At 36.5% G+C, this 15033-nt stretch overlaps 1 protein-coding gene across 2 annotated transcripts in view; it reads left to right on the plus strand.

Moving 5' to 3' along the window:
* Positions 1 to 15033, plus strand: part of RPAP2 (RNA polymerase II associated protein 2) — an 89385-nt gene that overhangs the window by 33707 nt on the left and 40645 nt on the right. Inside the window, exons 9-11 of one of the 2 annotated variants that reach the window (XR_009552612.1) lie at positions 595 to 652; positions 2155 to 2235; positions 13717 to 13774. Coding sequence is in view for 1 of the 2 variants with exons in the window: in XM_007533280.3 (XP_007533342.1) it covers positions 570 to 652; positions 2155 to 2235; positions 13717 to 13785 (233 nt within the window). In the remaining variant the exon portion in view is untranslated. Of the gene's footprint in view, positions 1 to 569; positions 653 to 2154; positions 2236 to 13716; positions 13786 to 15033 lie in introns of those variants that run through there. The other variant, XM_007533280.3, reaches the window with a different exon arrangement.

Below are 15033 nucleotides of genomic sequence, written 5' to 3' on the forward strand. Positions count from 1 at the left end.
TGCCATTGAAATCTGGAGATTTCAAAAGATGAAAATAGAGAATAAACAGGGAAATATAGTAAAAGTTTAGAGATGCAGGGCTGGAGAGGCAACATAATGATTATGTGAAAAAATTTCATGCCTGAGGTTCAGTCCCTAGTACCTCCATAAGCCAGAGCTGATCAGTGCTCTGGTGTCTGTCTCTCTTTCTCATTAAAAATACAACATTTTAAAATAACAATAATTTAGAAATTTCTTCAATTTCTACAAAAAGTTATCTAGTTCATAAGTCCTCTAATCTACATTTATATATCATTTAGAAGTTCACAAAGTCCTTTTTATACATTTCCTCATTTGACAGAGAAGAGATTTGACTCCTATTATGCAGATGAAAAAGCTCTTAAAAGAAAGCAGATGACTTAAGTTCACATCACCCTAGTAACTGAGTTGATACTCAAATTCAAATATTGAACCTTCAGTCTAGTTTTTATTTTCCTGTATCACAGACATAGGTATTTATGTTTTGATGTTCACTGTTCTTATCCAAAAAAGGTGTAGTTTTATGACTTTGCTTTGTAACTGTTATTCAGCATGATCCCACCTTTCCACTGATAGACTCAAGTTCTCAAAGCCAGATTAGAAAACGGATTGTACTTGAAAAACTGAATAAAGTGTAAGTATCAACTGTTATTCCACTTTTATAGTATTCCAAATTAACTTGATATTTATATGTTCATAACTTACTGATTTTGTACTTGAATTTCAAACAGTCCTTAATGTGAAAAGTTTAAATGGATTTCTTTACCTTAGAGATTTAGATATTTGAGGCTAGGCAGTGGTACACCCAACTGAGCACACACATTACAGTGTGCAAGGACCCAGGTTCAAGTTCCCAGTCCCCACCTGAAGACAGCTTCACAAGCAGTCTCTCTCTGTCTCTCTCCCTCTCCCTCTCCCTCCCCCCATTTTCCCCTTCCCTCTCAATTTTTCTTTCTCTACCCAATGTAAAAAAAAAAAAAAAAATTTAGATTTTTAAGATAAGTTACCAAGAAATACCTTTTGCTGTATATAGAATATACAGAGGCATACATAACAGGAAGGTTGAGATTATGGGAGTAGTAAACCAAACTACCTCACTCCCACTTAATAATCCAGTGAAATCAGGTAGAAAAAATATCAAAGCTAGAACCATTTAACTACTGATTTGTGGTAAAGGTGTCATATCAGTTTCACATGTGAATAGGAGTTGGTAAAGTTTTAACGGCCTATTTAACTCATTTTGCACACATATTCATAAATCATTTCACACTCAGCAACTTGAGTTTTTGTTCAACTCGACTTTTCAGTTTCAGGCTTCCTGTGGCAAAAATGATTGTTCTTGTAACTAGTCCAGTCATAAGTGGCATTTAAAAGTTGTAGTCTTGGTTTCTCTTTCAGAAGAAACCTAAAATCTTTTTTCAGAGGTGTGAGAGCTATCTTGAACTTTTCAACTTACTTTTTTTTTTTTTTTGCCACCAAGGTTGTTGCTGGTACTCAGTGCCTGCATGACAGTTTGACTGCTCGCAGTGGTCTCTTCCTTCCTTCCTTCCTTCCTTCCTTCATTTATTTATTTATATTTATTTTTTATTTACTTATTTAATCAATTGTGAGAGATAGAAACAGTAGGAGAGACACCAACAGCACTGCTCTACATCTCCTGAATTTCTCCTTGCACATGTGGACTGGGAACTTGAACGTGTGTCTTTGCACATGGTAACTTGTGCTCTACCAGGTCCTCCACCACCCAGCTATTCCACCACCCAGCTGCATCTTGCTTCTTTAGCACAAAAGATGGAGTTCAGCGAGACATTGGCAGTGATTGATTCATTGTTTTAAATGCACACCTAGATAAGTCTTGATTTTTGTAGTTCAGAAGAATATTTTAATCCTCTAAAAGTTCAAAGTAATATTTACAGAGTGCCTGTTACATGTTGGAATCTCCTTAGTGAATGTTACTAGTTTTTCCTTTTATCCACTAGATGTAAATTTATTTTTGTTAAGTATTTGTTTAGAAATCAGTATTACCATCTCTGCCTGCACCAAAGTGCTGTAGTTACTATGGAAAGTCTAAACTATGTTAAATTCCAAATACTGTATAACTAAATTATATTTTTAAAATTAACTTTTAATTTTCAGATTACCTGGACTTTTGGGGGCTCTTCAGGTTACACCAGGAGATATTTACACACAGCTAAAGGGCCTTGTCCGAACTTTTAGGTGAGTTAATATTGCAATTTTCCTTCAGTTATTTTGATACCATGTAAAAGCTGTATGTAAACTAAGGTTTAAAGAAAGTAGCCCTTTTGTGTCTTAGACCTAAATGTAGTATTCCTTTTCTCCACTCCTTGTTTTATTTAGACATCGATAGATTTAGCATTGAAGATTGTTTTTTAAGATTTACTTATGAGAAGGAGGGAGAACCAGAGCAACACTCTGGCATATGTGATGCTTGGGATTAAACTCAGAACCTCATACTTAAGAGTCTAATGCCTACCCATTGCACCACCTCCCAGGCCACTTTATTTGGGGTGGGTGGGTAGCGCAGTGGGTTAAGTGCATATGTCACGAAATGTAAGACCTGCTCCAGGATCCCAGTTCCGGTTCCTGGCTTCCCACCTGCAGAGGGGTTGCTTCACAAGTGATGAAGCAGGTCTGCAGGTGTCTGTCTGTCTTTCTCTCCCCCTCTCTCTCTGTCTTCCCCTCTTCTCTCAATTTCTATCTGTCCTATCCAACAGCAATGGCAACAGTGACAACAACAAGGGCAACAAAATGGAAAAAATAGCCTCTAGGAGCAGTGGATTCATAGTGCAGGCACTGAGCCCCAGCAGTAAACCTGAAGGCAAAAAAAAATATATATATATATATATATATATATTTATAGGATAGCCTCAAATTAAGGAAAATGATGGGGCCAGGTAGTGATGTACCTGGTTTGAGGCACCATTTTGTTACAATGCACAAAAACCTGGCTTCAAGCCCCTCATCCCCATCTGCAGGAGGAAAGCTTCCCAGCTTTAAAGCAGTGCTACAAGTGTCTCTTTCCCTCTCAAGCTCCCCCTGTACTCTCAGTTTCTCTCTGTCTCTATCCAACAAATAAGTAAACATATAAGATATTAAAAATAAATATAAAAATACGTGGGGAAGAAGATATTAAGAATAAAGAAAGAAAAAGAAAATATCTGAGATACAAAGTGGTCAGTCATTCATATCTTGGATTTTAGTGATTCAGTAAAGATCTATCACATGACTGGTACTCTGCAAGATATTATGGGCAAGACAAAAAAATTCTAATGTTCATCCTCAAGGCAAAAACTAAGAAAGAATAATATCAGTTACAAAGTGAAGCAGTGATGGTTACTATAAAATAATCACCTATTCTAAGACTAGGTTCTCTAGCAAGAAGCATACAACTGAACCTCTAGGGCAGAGAAGATAGATAGCATAATGGTTATGCAAAAGGCATTCATACCTGAGGCTACAAGTCCAAGTTCAATCCTTTGCATCACCATAAGCCAGAGCTGAACAATACTCTGGTAAAAACAAAAAAAAAACAGAAAGAAAGAAAGACAAAAGAAGCAGACAATAAAAGGGAAAAAACTGGAAAAAGGAAAAAAAAAATAGGCATGAAAAAGACTAAAAAGAAAAAGAAAAGAAAAAAAAAAGATTAGCCATCACTACAAAGCTGAATAAAGTCAAATGTTGGTGGGGACATAGAACGATAGGAATCTCAGACATAGCTAATGGAAAATGAAAGCTACAACTATTCAGAAAGGCAACCTTATACTAATTAAATTAGTTATATTCCTGGAAATGTGTAAGTGACAGAGAAGTCTCTACCTGAATATACATAGTAACAACAGTGGAAAATAATGACAGTAAATGTGAATTCCCTCCTCACCCCCTAAAAAAAAAAAATCTTTGAATATTCTACTGCTAGAGGTACTAAATACATGTTTTGACCAAATATCAATAACCAAATTAATATTTTAATAAATATTAAGTAGTAATAATATTAGAATCAGTATTAGTCTGTGCCGAAAACCTGATAGCACCAACATAGTATGAAATTCTAGGTGGAAGAATCATCTTATCCCCCTCCAAAAAAAAAAATTATGGTTGTATATTATAGTCACCAGTCAGATTTTAACTTTTTAATTAAAACTATAGTACAGGAAAAGCACTGTCAAATTTTTTGTGTAGTCACTTCCCTGTATATGTGCCAAATAAATAGTCACTTTCCATTGGGACACTTTAAATTTAAGACATTGCTAACATTTATGTTTACAGCGTAGTTCAGAAGGCCATTTTTTTCACCAAAATATTTACTAGAAATAACTCGAATGTATTGCTCACACAATTCTCAGAATACACAAATCTTGAACATTGTTCGTCTTTAGCTACTAAGAGGTATTTGTTGTAATACTTTACATTAAAATATATAACTTTCATAGGCTCATACTATGGAAACTGCCCTAGTAGTCTTTCATTATGAAGTCTGACTAAACAAAATCTATGGCTGAGGTACCACAGTTTTGGCATAAGATTTTTGTTTATCTTTAGGTACTGGATAGAGACAGAAATCAAGAGAGAAGGGGATGATAGAAAGGAAGAGAGGAGTCAGGCAGTAGCGCCTCAGGTTAAGTGCACATGGCACAAAGCCAAGGACCTGCGGGAAGATCCGGTTCGAGCCCCAGCTCCCCACCTGCAGGGGAGTCGCTTCACAGGCGGTGAAGCAGGTCTGCGGGTGTCTATCTTTCTCTCTCCCCTCTCTGTCTTCCCCTCCTCTCTCCATTTCTCTCTGTCCTGTCCAACAACGTCAACAACAACAATAATAACTACAACAAAGGCAACAAAAGAGAATAAATAAATAAATAAATATTTAAAAAAAAAAAAAAGAAAGGAAGAGAGACAGATACCTGCAGCTCTGCTACACAACTCACAAAGCTTTCCCTCTGCAGGTGGGAACTGGGGGCTCGAACCTGGGTCCTTGCACATTGTAACACGTGTGCTCAACCAGGTGCGCCACCACCCAGCCCCACTGGCATAACATTTTAAAATTTATTTTGATTAAAGACTATATTAAATATTGTATTATTTACATAGTTAGGATATTTTTCAAGCCGTGATATTTTAAGATGAACTATTTAACTTATCACAAGATCTGAACAATCTCTCAGTTGAACTTTTTTCTTGAAAGCTTATGAATTAAATGGAATAAACAGCCAACCTAAATACAGCTCTCAAATAATACTTTGTTTAATATAATCAGTGCTGGCTAGTGGATAGTACAATTATACAAAGATTAAATTGTGATAAAACGTGGTCTTTATTATTTTTAATTTATTTATTTTTATTAGATACAGAGAAATTGAGAAGGGATGGGAAGATAGAGAGGGAAAGAGACAGACACCTGCAGCCCTACTTGACTACTTATGAAGCTTTTCCTCTACAAGTAGGGTCCAAGGGCTTGAGCCTGGGTCCTTGCTCACTATAATGTGTGTGCTTAACCAGGTGTGCCACCACCTGGCCCCTGTCTTTTTTATTCTGTTTTATATTATCTGAGGTTTTAGCCATTTTGCCAGTATGTAATATTCTTAATCAGCTTAAGGAAGTCAATATTTGTAGACTGTTAGTTTTGTCTGTCAGCTGTTTAGCTTAATCATCGAAATTGTCACTAGTTGTTTTACACATAAAATTAACAAACATCATCAGTTACTAAAGCATTTTGAATTTTTTTCTACTGACAAATAATAGTCAAATACAAGTACACTTCATTTCATCTGGAATGTGTATTTTGAAAAGCGAGTATTAAGGTGATAATGAATCTTGGGTGGCATAATTAAGGTTGTTCTGTTCATAAAATATGGAGATGAGACTCATAATATCATTGACAACACCCAGGTTTAAGAATGCCAGATGTATGGTCCGGGAGGTGGCACAGTGGCTAAGAATGCCAGATATGATGTTCAGATTGTTGTGATGTTCAGATGTTCAGATGTATGGCCTCCACTTTTAGAAAATTAAGTGCTTTGACTAGTATTTGCCTGAAGCCAAACTTCCCTGCATTCCTACTAGTGACCATACCTAATGAGTAATGAAGAGATGCTCTTGTTTAAAAGATAGTTTCTTACAGTGTTATTTAATCATTTTGAACAAACTGTTAAAATTCCTGAAGACATATTAGAATAAAACCTTTGATCTAGGAAAATAATATTAATGGGCCAGTTAGTAGTGCACATGTTACAATGAGCAAGGACCTGGGTTCAAGTCCCTGGTCCCCACCAGCAGGGGGAAAGCTTTGCAAGTGATGTAGCAGTGCTACAAGTATTATTTCTCTTTCTCTCTCCCTCTCTATCTCCTCCTACCTTCTTGATTTCTGGCTCTTTATTCAATAAATAAAGATAATTTTTAAAAAATAAATATAATAGGGAGTTGGGCAGTAGCGCAGCGGGTTAAGCGCATGTGGCGCGAAGTGCAAGGACCAGCGCAAGGATCCCAGTTTGAGCCCCCAGCTTCCCACCAACAGGGGAGTTGCATCACAGGCGGTGAAGCAGGTCTGTGGGTTCCTATCTGTCTCTCCCCCTCTCTGTCTTCCTCTCCTCTCTCCATTTCTCTCTGTCCTATCTAACAACAACAACAATAATAATAACTACAACTATAAAAGCAACAAGGGCAACGAAAGGGAAAATAAATAATTTTTTTTCAAAAAAGAAATATTAATATTTACTTCATTTTTACCCTGCTCATTTAGAATAGATTAATAAGCAATTTAGTTTCTATATTTTCTATAACAACTTTTCTAATAGATCTAATCAAATGTCTTTTTTTTTTTTTAAAAAAGGATTCTAACTGAAGTTCTTAAAACTTCCTAAAAACCTATTATAAAGAAATGTTAGCCCCCGGCTCCTCACCTGCAAGGGAGTTGCTTCGTAGGCGGTGGAGCGGGTCTGCAGATGTCTGTCTTTCTCTTCCCCTCTCTGTCTTCCCCTTCTCTCTCCATTTCACTCTGTCCTATCCAACAACAATGACATCAGTAACAACAACAATAATAACTACAACAATAAAACGAGCAACAAAAGGGAATAAATAAATATTTTTTTTAATTAAAAAAGGGGTGGGGAAAAAATTTAAAAAATGAAATGTTAGGCTTCAACTGACAAGATTGGCCCATTGTAATTACTTTTTTATTAGTGATTTAATAATGATTGACAAGATTGTAGGCTAAGAGGCATACAATTCCATAGAATTCCCACCACCAGAGTTCTATATCTCACCCCTTCATTGGAAGCTTCCCTATTCTTTGTCCCTCTGGGAGTATGTAACAAAGATCTTCATGGGGTGCACTAGGTGAAAGGTCTGGCTCTTGTAATTGCTTCTCCTCTGGACGTGGGTGTTGGCAGGTTGATCCATACCCCCAACTTTGTTCTATCTATGCCCAGTAAGGCAGAACTGTGGGGAGGTAGGGTTCCAGGATATATTGGTGAGGCTGTCTGCCCAGGGAAATCAGGTTGGCATCATGGTACCATCTGCAGCTTGGTGGCTGAAATAGCATTAAGATATAAAACAGAGCAAATTAATAATAATTTGTTATTATTAATAGTCAGAAACCCAAAGGGGGAGAATATAGCAGATGAGATTTGGGGTCTTCATGTTGAAAGAAGCTAGGAAGTCTATATTAGGTTTATTTTCAAGGGACCCATGACATTACTATTTTTTGCTTGAGTCTGACAGCTAAAATGCAGGTGGGCTAAAAGTATTATCTGGGGAGATGGTGTCAGAGTTGGGAATAGGACTAGAAAGCAGGGTCAAGGCAGAGAGTAGCTCCCAAATGTAGGGAAAGTATATAAATACTTTTTTTTTTTTAAATATCAGAGCTCATGTTTATTGTTGGGGATGATGGGTAGGCAAGGATTGAATTTGGGATTTGGGGGCCTCAGGCATGAAAGTCCTTTTGCATAACCTTTACACTATCTCCCATATTTCCATTACTTTCTTTTTTATTTTGTTCTGTTTGTTTTTGACTAGAGAGCCCTACTTAGCTCTTTCTATTGGGGCTGGAGGCTGGGGGGGGGGGGGGTTGTATCAAACCAGGGACCTCTTTCATACAAGTCCTATATGGTACTACTGTCTCCCTGATTCCCTTTATCATGCTCATATGCCCTCAGATTTTAGATACCTCATGCTGGAAACCTCTGTGTAAGCTGTTGTTTGGTTGAGATAACTCGGTTAGGAACTTCATGTTCTGGCTGGAAAGCTTCTACAAATATATGTTAGGATTCCAAGGGAAGTTTGAAAAAAAAAAAGCCCCATTGATGACAGTCCCTGTTGTTGAGTATTATCTGTCAATGCTAGCTATGGGGAAGAGTTAGCATAAATCACCATACCCTCCTCTTTGAAATGGTAATCAATAATAGGACTTAGAGAACAGTAATTCTCATTTTAGCAATTGCAGATACCTGGTTCCACCCCTAGAGATTGAGTTTCATTTAGTTAGGGTTGGGTGCACACATTAGTTTTTGGGTTTTTTGTTTGTTTGTTTGTTTTTTACCAGAGCACTGCTCAGCTCTGGCTTATGGTGCAGGAGATTGAACCTGAAACTTCAGAGCCTCAGGCATAAGAGTCTGTTTGCATAACCATTCTCTTCCCTTGCCCACATTAGTATTTTTTAAAGTCCAGAACTGAGGACCTATTAGAACTTAAATAGAAAGCAGCTCTTTGAAGAATCATTCTCCATGAATAAACTGTCCTTTCCACTGAATTGCATCACAATTATTTATCCAAAATTTTACTGTCATCATTATTGAGTCAATATGTTTCTCTTTATCTAATTTAAATTAAGATTATATTTTGACACAAAAGTATTTTTTAAATTTCATCAGTGATGAATCATATTTTTCTGTGTTGAATTTCAAATTATATTCTGAGACTGCTCTTTTAAATGTTTTCTATCAGATATTACTACATTTTTAAATTATCATACTAAGTAAACTCAGTAAAAGGGGAAAATATAAGAGCAGGTAAATTCCCTCTGCCACCACCACCCCCACTTACCTTGGCAGTAATCAGCAGTCAGAATCCAAAGGTTTATTTTTGCATCTGTTCCTTTGCTTTCTTTATATTCCACATATGAGTAAAATCACCCACTATTTGCTTTTCTCCTGATTTTTTTAAATCAGTTTTTGTTTTTATCTTTCTGACTAGAGCACCACTCACTCTGGTTGTTATTACTGGGAATCAAACCTGCAACCCCCCCATATGCCAGTCCTATACACGAGCAATACAATATACTACAGTACCTTTTCTTTTTTTTTTTAATTTTATTTATTTCCTTTTGTTGCCCTTGTTGTTTTTATTGTTGTAGTTATTATTGTTGTTGTTGGATAGGACAGAGAGAAATGGAGAGAGGAGGGGAAGACAGAGAGGAGGAGAGAAAGATAGACACCTGCAGACGATAGACACCTGCAGACCTGCTTCACCGCCTATGAAGCGACTCCCCTGCAGGTGGGGAGCCGGGGTTCGAACCGCGATCCTTATGCCGGTCCTTGTGACTACAATACCTTTTCAGCTCCTGAATTAGGTTTGTTTGTTTCAGATAGCTGCAAATTACCAGGGATATATACCTAGGAATTACTGGTCCATACCAATAAACATGTTTCATTGATTTAACATGGAAATGCCATATGAAATTTTTGGAGTATATGTTCATACCTATATGTGTGTGCAAGACTTACCATACCTACCATCAAAGTCACAGTACCATTGCACCAAAAATACCCCTGTATTTATTACCCCTACTTGCTTGGCATACATATTTTAACATTGACTAGCTGATTTAAAAATTACAATAGTGAAATCAGATGGTAGAGCACACACATGTGCAATGATCCAGGTTCAAGCCCCTGGACCCCACCTACAGGAGGCTTTGAGTGGTGGAGCCATGCTGGAGGTGTCTCTTTTTCTGTGTCTCTCTTATAGTAGCTAGGCAAAGATAAGAACGTTATGAAGGATATTGTTACAGTGATCTAAGAAAAAAAAAAAAATGAAGTGGGCCAAGGTGAAAGCAGAGTAAATTAGTTGGGAGTTTGGGGTACACAGTACAGGAAACTTGTACTTTTTAATAGGCTGAAACAGAGCTTATTAAAAAGGTGACATGATAAAACTTGCCTAGGGATGATAGTTGCAAGCAGATGGAATAACCAGTACAGGAGTCTCCTTTGTTCCCAAGAAGCACCCAGTATCATCTACTAGATGCATATCTTCCTGGTCTCTTATACTCATACTACACATATATGTGTTCAAATTATTAATGTCTATTCTTGCTTTATATGTCATATATTTGCTGTTTTTGATTCAAATTGTGATGATTGAAATATGTAAGTCTAGTTTTTTTGTTGTTTGTTTAATTTTTAATTATTGCCAGGATTTCATTGCTTTGGGATGACTTTTTCAGGTAGAAAGAGACAGAGAAAGGGAAAGACATCACAACATCAAAACTTCTCCCAGTGCATTGGAGGCCAGGCTCCAACCTGGGTTACACACATGGCAAAGCAGACACACTATCCAGGTGAACTATTTCCCTAGTCCCAATTCATTCATTTTAACAACTATTTAGTATTCTATTAAAAATATTAGTCTATTTACTATTATAAGCACATGATCTTTATACACATTTCCTCATGTGTAAGTGAGAATTTGTTTAGGGTTTGTATCTGTGATAAAAGTGAAATAACTGAACTTTTTCATATGCGTTATCATCTGTATTTAATATTACCAAGTTGTTGCTCATATGCTCACATCAGTAGTGTATTAAAGGTACAATCCGGGAGTTGGGCAGTAGCGTAGCAGGTTAAGCGCAGGTGGCACAAAGCACAAGGACCAGCGTAAGGATCCCAGTTCAAGCCCTCGGCTCCCCACCTGCAGGGGAGTCACTTCACAGGTAGTGAAGCAGGTCTGCAGGTGTCTATCTTTCTCTCCCCGTCTTCCCCTCCTTTCTCCATTTCTCTCTGTCCTGTCCAACAATAACAACAACAACAATAATAACTACAACAATAAAACAACAGCAACAAAAGGGACTAAATAAATAAATGGTACAATCCTCACTAGCCTTTATTATTACTATTATTACCATCATATATATATGTGTATGTATTTTGCTAATGTGGTAGAGTGAATTTTTTCCCCCAAAATATATTCATGAGAGAGAGCCCCAGAGCATCATTCTGACAGATGTGATGTCAAGGATTAAATTTGGGACCTTGTGTTTGAGAATCCAACACCTTATCTATTATGCCATTTCCCAGCCCAAGATACTGATTTTTATATTAACTTAACCAGTTTATTTTGTGAGATTGGATCCTTTTTCAGATATTTACTGTCCTTCAGTATTTCTATTTTGCAAATCACTTGCAGGTATTCTTTGCTTATTTATTTATCACTGTTCTTATATTTTTTTTTAGAGCAGCTTCAGTTCATAGCAAAACTCAGAGGAAAGTGCAGAGATCCCATTTATTTTCTGCTCCTACACAGGCATTTCCTCCCCCATCATAAACATCCTTCACCAGAGTTATAATTGATAAATGTACCTTGACAACATTATCACCAAGAGTGCACTGTTTATATTAGCATTCACTCTGGATTTTGACTATTTTGTGGGTTTGGACAAATGTATAATCACATGGATCCATCATTATACTATCATAGGGTATATTTTAACTATCCTAAAAATCAATCAACTTACCACTTATATGTGAACCACTTACATATACCTCAAACCCACCCCCTTAGAGTACCTGAAATCCAGTACTATTATTGCTGCTATATAATTTTGCCATTTCCATATTATCATATAATTAGATTTTTATATATAAATATATATGTGTGTATATATATATACATATATATTTAGTTGGATTTATACAGCATGTAGCCTTTTCAGTCAGTATGTGATTTCTTTCACTTAAGTAACATGCATTTTAAATGCTTTCATGTCTTTTCATGACTTGACAGTTAATTTCCCTATAGTGCTCCCTGTTGTCTGTATGTACTGTAGTTTACCCATTTACCTAGTGAAGGGTATACCGATGATTGTTTCCAGATGTTGACCATGTAGGATTTTGTGTGGAATTAAGTTTGCAGCTGCTCTGTATTCTTGCCGGCATTTGGTCTCCTTGATGATCAGGATTTTAGCCAATCTATTAAGAGTGTAGCATCATATCACTGTTACTTTAGTCTGCTTTCCCCTGGTAAACTGTGGAGCATCTTTTCAGATGTATGTATGTCATTGTTTCTCTTTTTGTAAGTTGTCATAAGAGCTTTTCACTGGCTAGTCATGCCCAAGACCCAGATTTATTCCTGGCCCCCACAGCAGTGCTGTGGTGTCTTTCCCCCTGTCTGCTTTCCCCTCTCTATCTGAAAAAAAATTTACTTGGTGTGGTGAAGCCTCAGTGACAATAGCAATAAGAGTTTCTTGTTCATTTTAGATGACAGTCCATTAAAGATATTACATGCTAGTGCATTCTTATTGTCTTATCACCTTTTTTCTTAACAGATAGTGACAGGGAGACAGAGAGTGAAAGAAAAAGCACTGAGATGGGGGCTAGCACAAACATGGCAAAGCAGAACACTATTCAAATGAGCTATTTCACCAACCTTATCAAAACTGTTTTTTACTTAGTGATCGTTCTAAATGTTTTATGAAACTACTCAATGTATAACAGTAATGTTTTTGCCATTGACTTCTAAGCAACAGAATTTACATCTGATTTTTAAATATTTATTTTTACCCAGAACAGTGCTCAGTTCTGGCATTATGGTGGTACTAGGGATTGAACCTGGGACTTTTGGTGCCTCAGGCATGAAAGGCTTTTTGCATAGTCATTATGCTACTTCCCCTTCCCCATTCGGACTTTTAAATCTGAAATTTTCTTAAATATCTTGGCTTAAAATTAAGCCAACTCTCCTATGACGTATGGATTATGACATTTCTTAATTTCCTGTTGCCAACATAAGACAAATAGAAAGATGCAAAAGACTACGTGAATTTTAATCAGAGATTACTTATCTTGTTGCCTTTAAAAAATATTTGAGGGGGTCAGGCAGTAGCGCAGAGGGTTGGGTACACATGGCGCAAAGCACAAGGACCAGAGTAAGGATCCCTGTTCGAGCCCCCGGCTCCCTACCTGCAGGGGAGTTGCTTCGTAGGCGGTGGAGCAGGTCTGCAAGTGTCTTTCTCTGCCCCTCTCTGTCTTCCCCTCCTCTCTCCATTTCTCTCTGTCCTATCCAACAACAGTGACATCATCAACAACAATAATGATTCCAACAACAAAACAACAAGGGCAACAAAAGGGAAAATAAATAATTTTAAAAATTAAATATATATATATATTTGATTCGGATAAAGCATAGAGGTTATGTTTACAGAAGAGATGTGGCATATTTAAGTAAACTGCAACTTAGTTTCTCATTTATATGTTCATCTGGTCTAATATTGTTACAGATGGATTAAAGCGGGACTGGAGCACTTTATCTTCAGATGATAATTTTCATGCACTGATATTAAGCCACATTATTATGATATTGATTCCTACCAAATGTAACAAGAATTTTAAAATTGTGTTTCTTTACACATAGTGCCATAGAGTTGATTTATGTGTTTAAATGTGACACTTCATTGTTAAACTTTACCTTACTCTCTTTCAGATTAACAAATAGAAATATTATACATAAACCTGCAGAATGGACCTTAATTGCAGTTGTGTTGCTGTCACTGTAAGTAACAGCAGATTTTAACTCAGTCAAATATGAAGAATTTTAATTATGAAAAAGCTAGGTATTCATTGATCTTGTTGGTTTCTTGGTAGAGTTCTGCCTCTACTCTGTGCCTTGTTTTCCCTGAGCATATGAAAAAAATCAATTTCATATACAGTGATACACCATGTTTATATAAGATATAACCATTCTAATTTTTACCATCTGCTATGTCCTTTTTCTTTATAACTATTGTCTTTTTAAGAGATTATTATCATTTGGGACACCTACAAAATAATCCTTTAATTTCATTGTTTTATTAACATTGAGTGTGTTACATTAATTTGTATCTATTTTGCCAGTATATCTAATGCTATTTTGTATTCCTTCAACTATTATATGATTAGTAACATCACAAAATTTTATTTTCCCAAATTAATATACATCTTTAAAATTTAAGTTGAAAGAATGAAAGCAGGTATTTACTATACAAGCACATAGAAAACATGTAATTCTCATTCACCTTTTAAGAAATCACTAGTGGTTTCTAAAGCTCTCTTTCAGTAGGGTTAAAACCATCTAAATGTAGTGTTTTTCAGCTTGAATTGCAAGACTTCTTTTGAGAACTATTTCTGCATTTCTGGTGCTACTTGGTGCTTGTTAGGTCACTGAAGCCCATAGGACATTGAATACTTACAGATCAAGACATGTCATGAGCCAACCTCAGAGCATCTCCAACCCTGCTTTCTCTTCTTTGATATTACTTGAGTCTGACATGTTATTCTGCCTTTACTGTCCCAAGGAAGGCTATGCTAGGAGTCATTAGAGTAGGCTTCAGTGAGCTAGCATCTGTGTCTCCCAAGCAGATACAACTCACATGATTCATTAAATCAGAACACAGAAAATAACTTTACTTGAATGCTCTGATATAAATTTTTTATCAACTATATGAACAAATCTTTTGTCATTTCTACTGTCTAGTATTCTAGTTGGAGTGGTAATTTGTGAAACAGATCTTATTAATTTTTTAGAAAGTTCTTTCTACTTTGTGAAACTTGTAAATGTTTTGGTCGCTAACAAAAAAAAAAATCTGTATCTCTGCTTACCCACCATATCCTATCCCCGTTCATAGATAACTGTCTAACTGTACTTCTGCAATCCATTATACTAAAGGGGAAGTAACTTTTTGGTTGACAAGTCAGAGGCTTAGGCCCAGCAGTAATCTCAGAATCTCGCTTTCTGAGCCAGTAACTGGAAGTATTATCTTAA

The sequence above is a fragment of the Erinaceus europaeus genome, chromosome 11 (genome assembly GCF_950295315.1).
Source record: "Erinaceus europaeus chromosome 11, mEriEur2.1, whole genome shotgun sequence".
NCBI classification, from domain to species: domain Eukaryota; kingdom Metazoa; phylum Chordata; class Mammalia; order Eulipotyphla; family Erinaceidae; genus Erinaceus; species Erinaceus europaeus.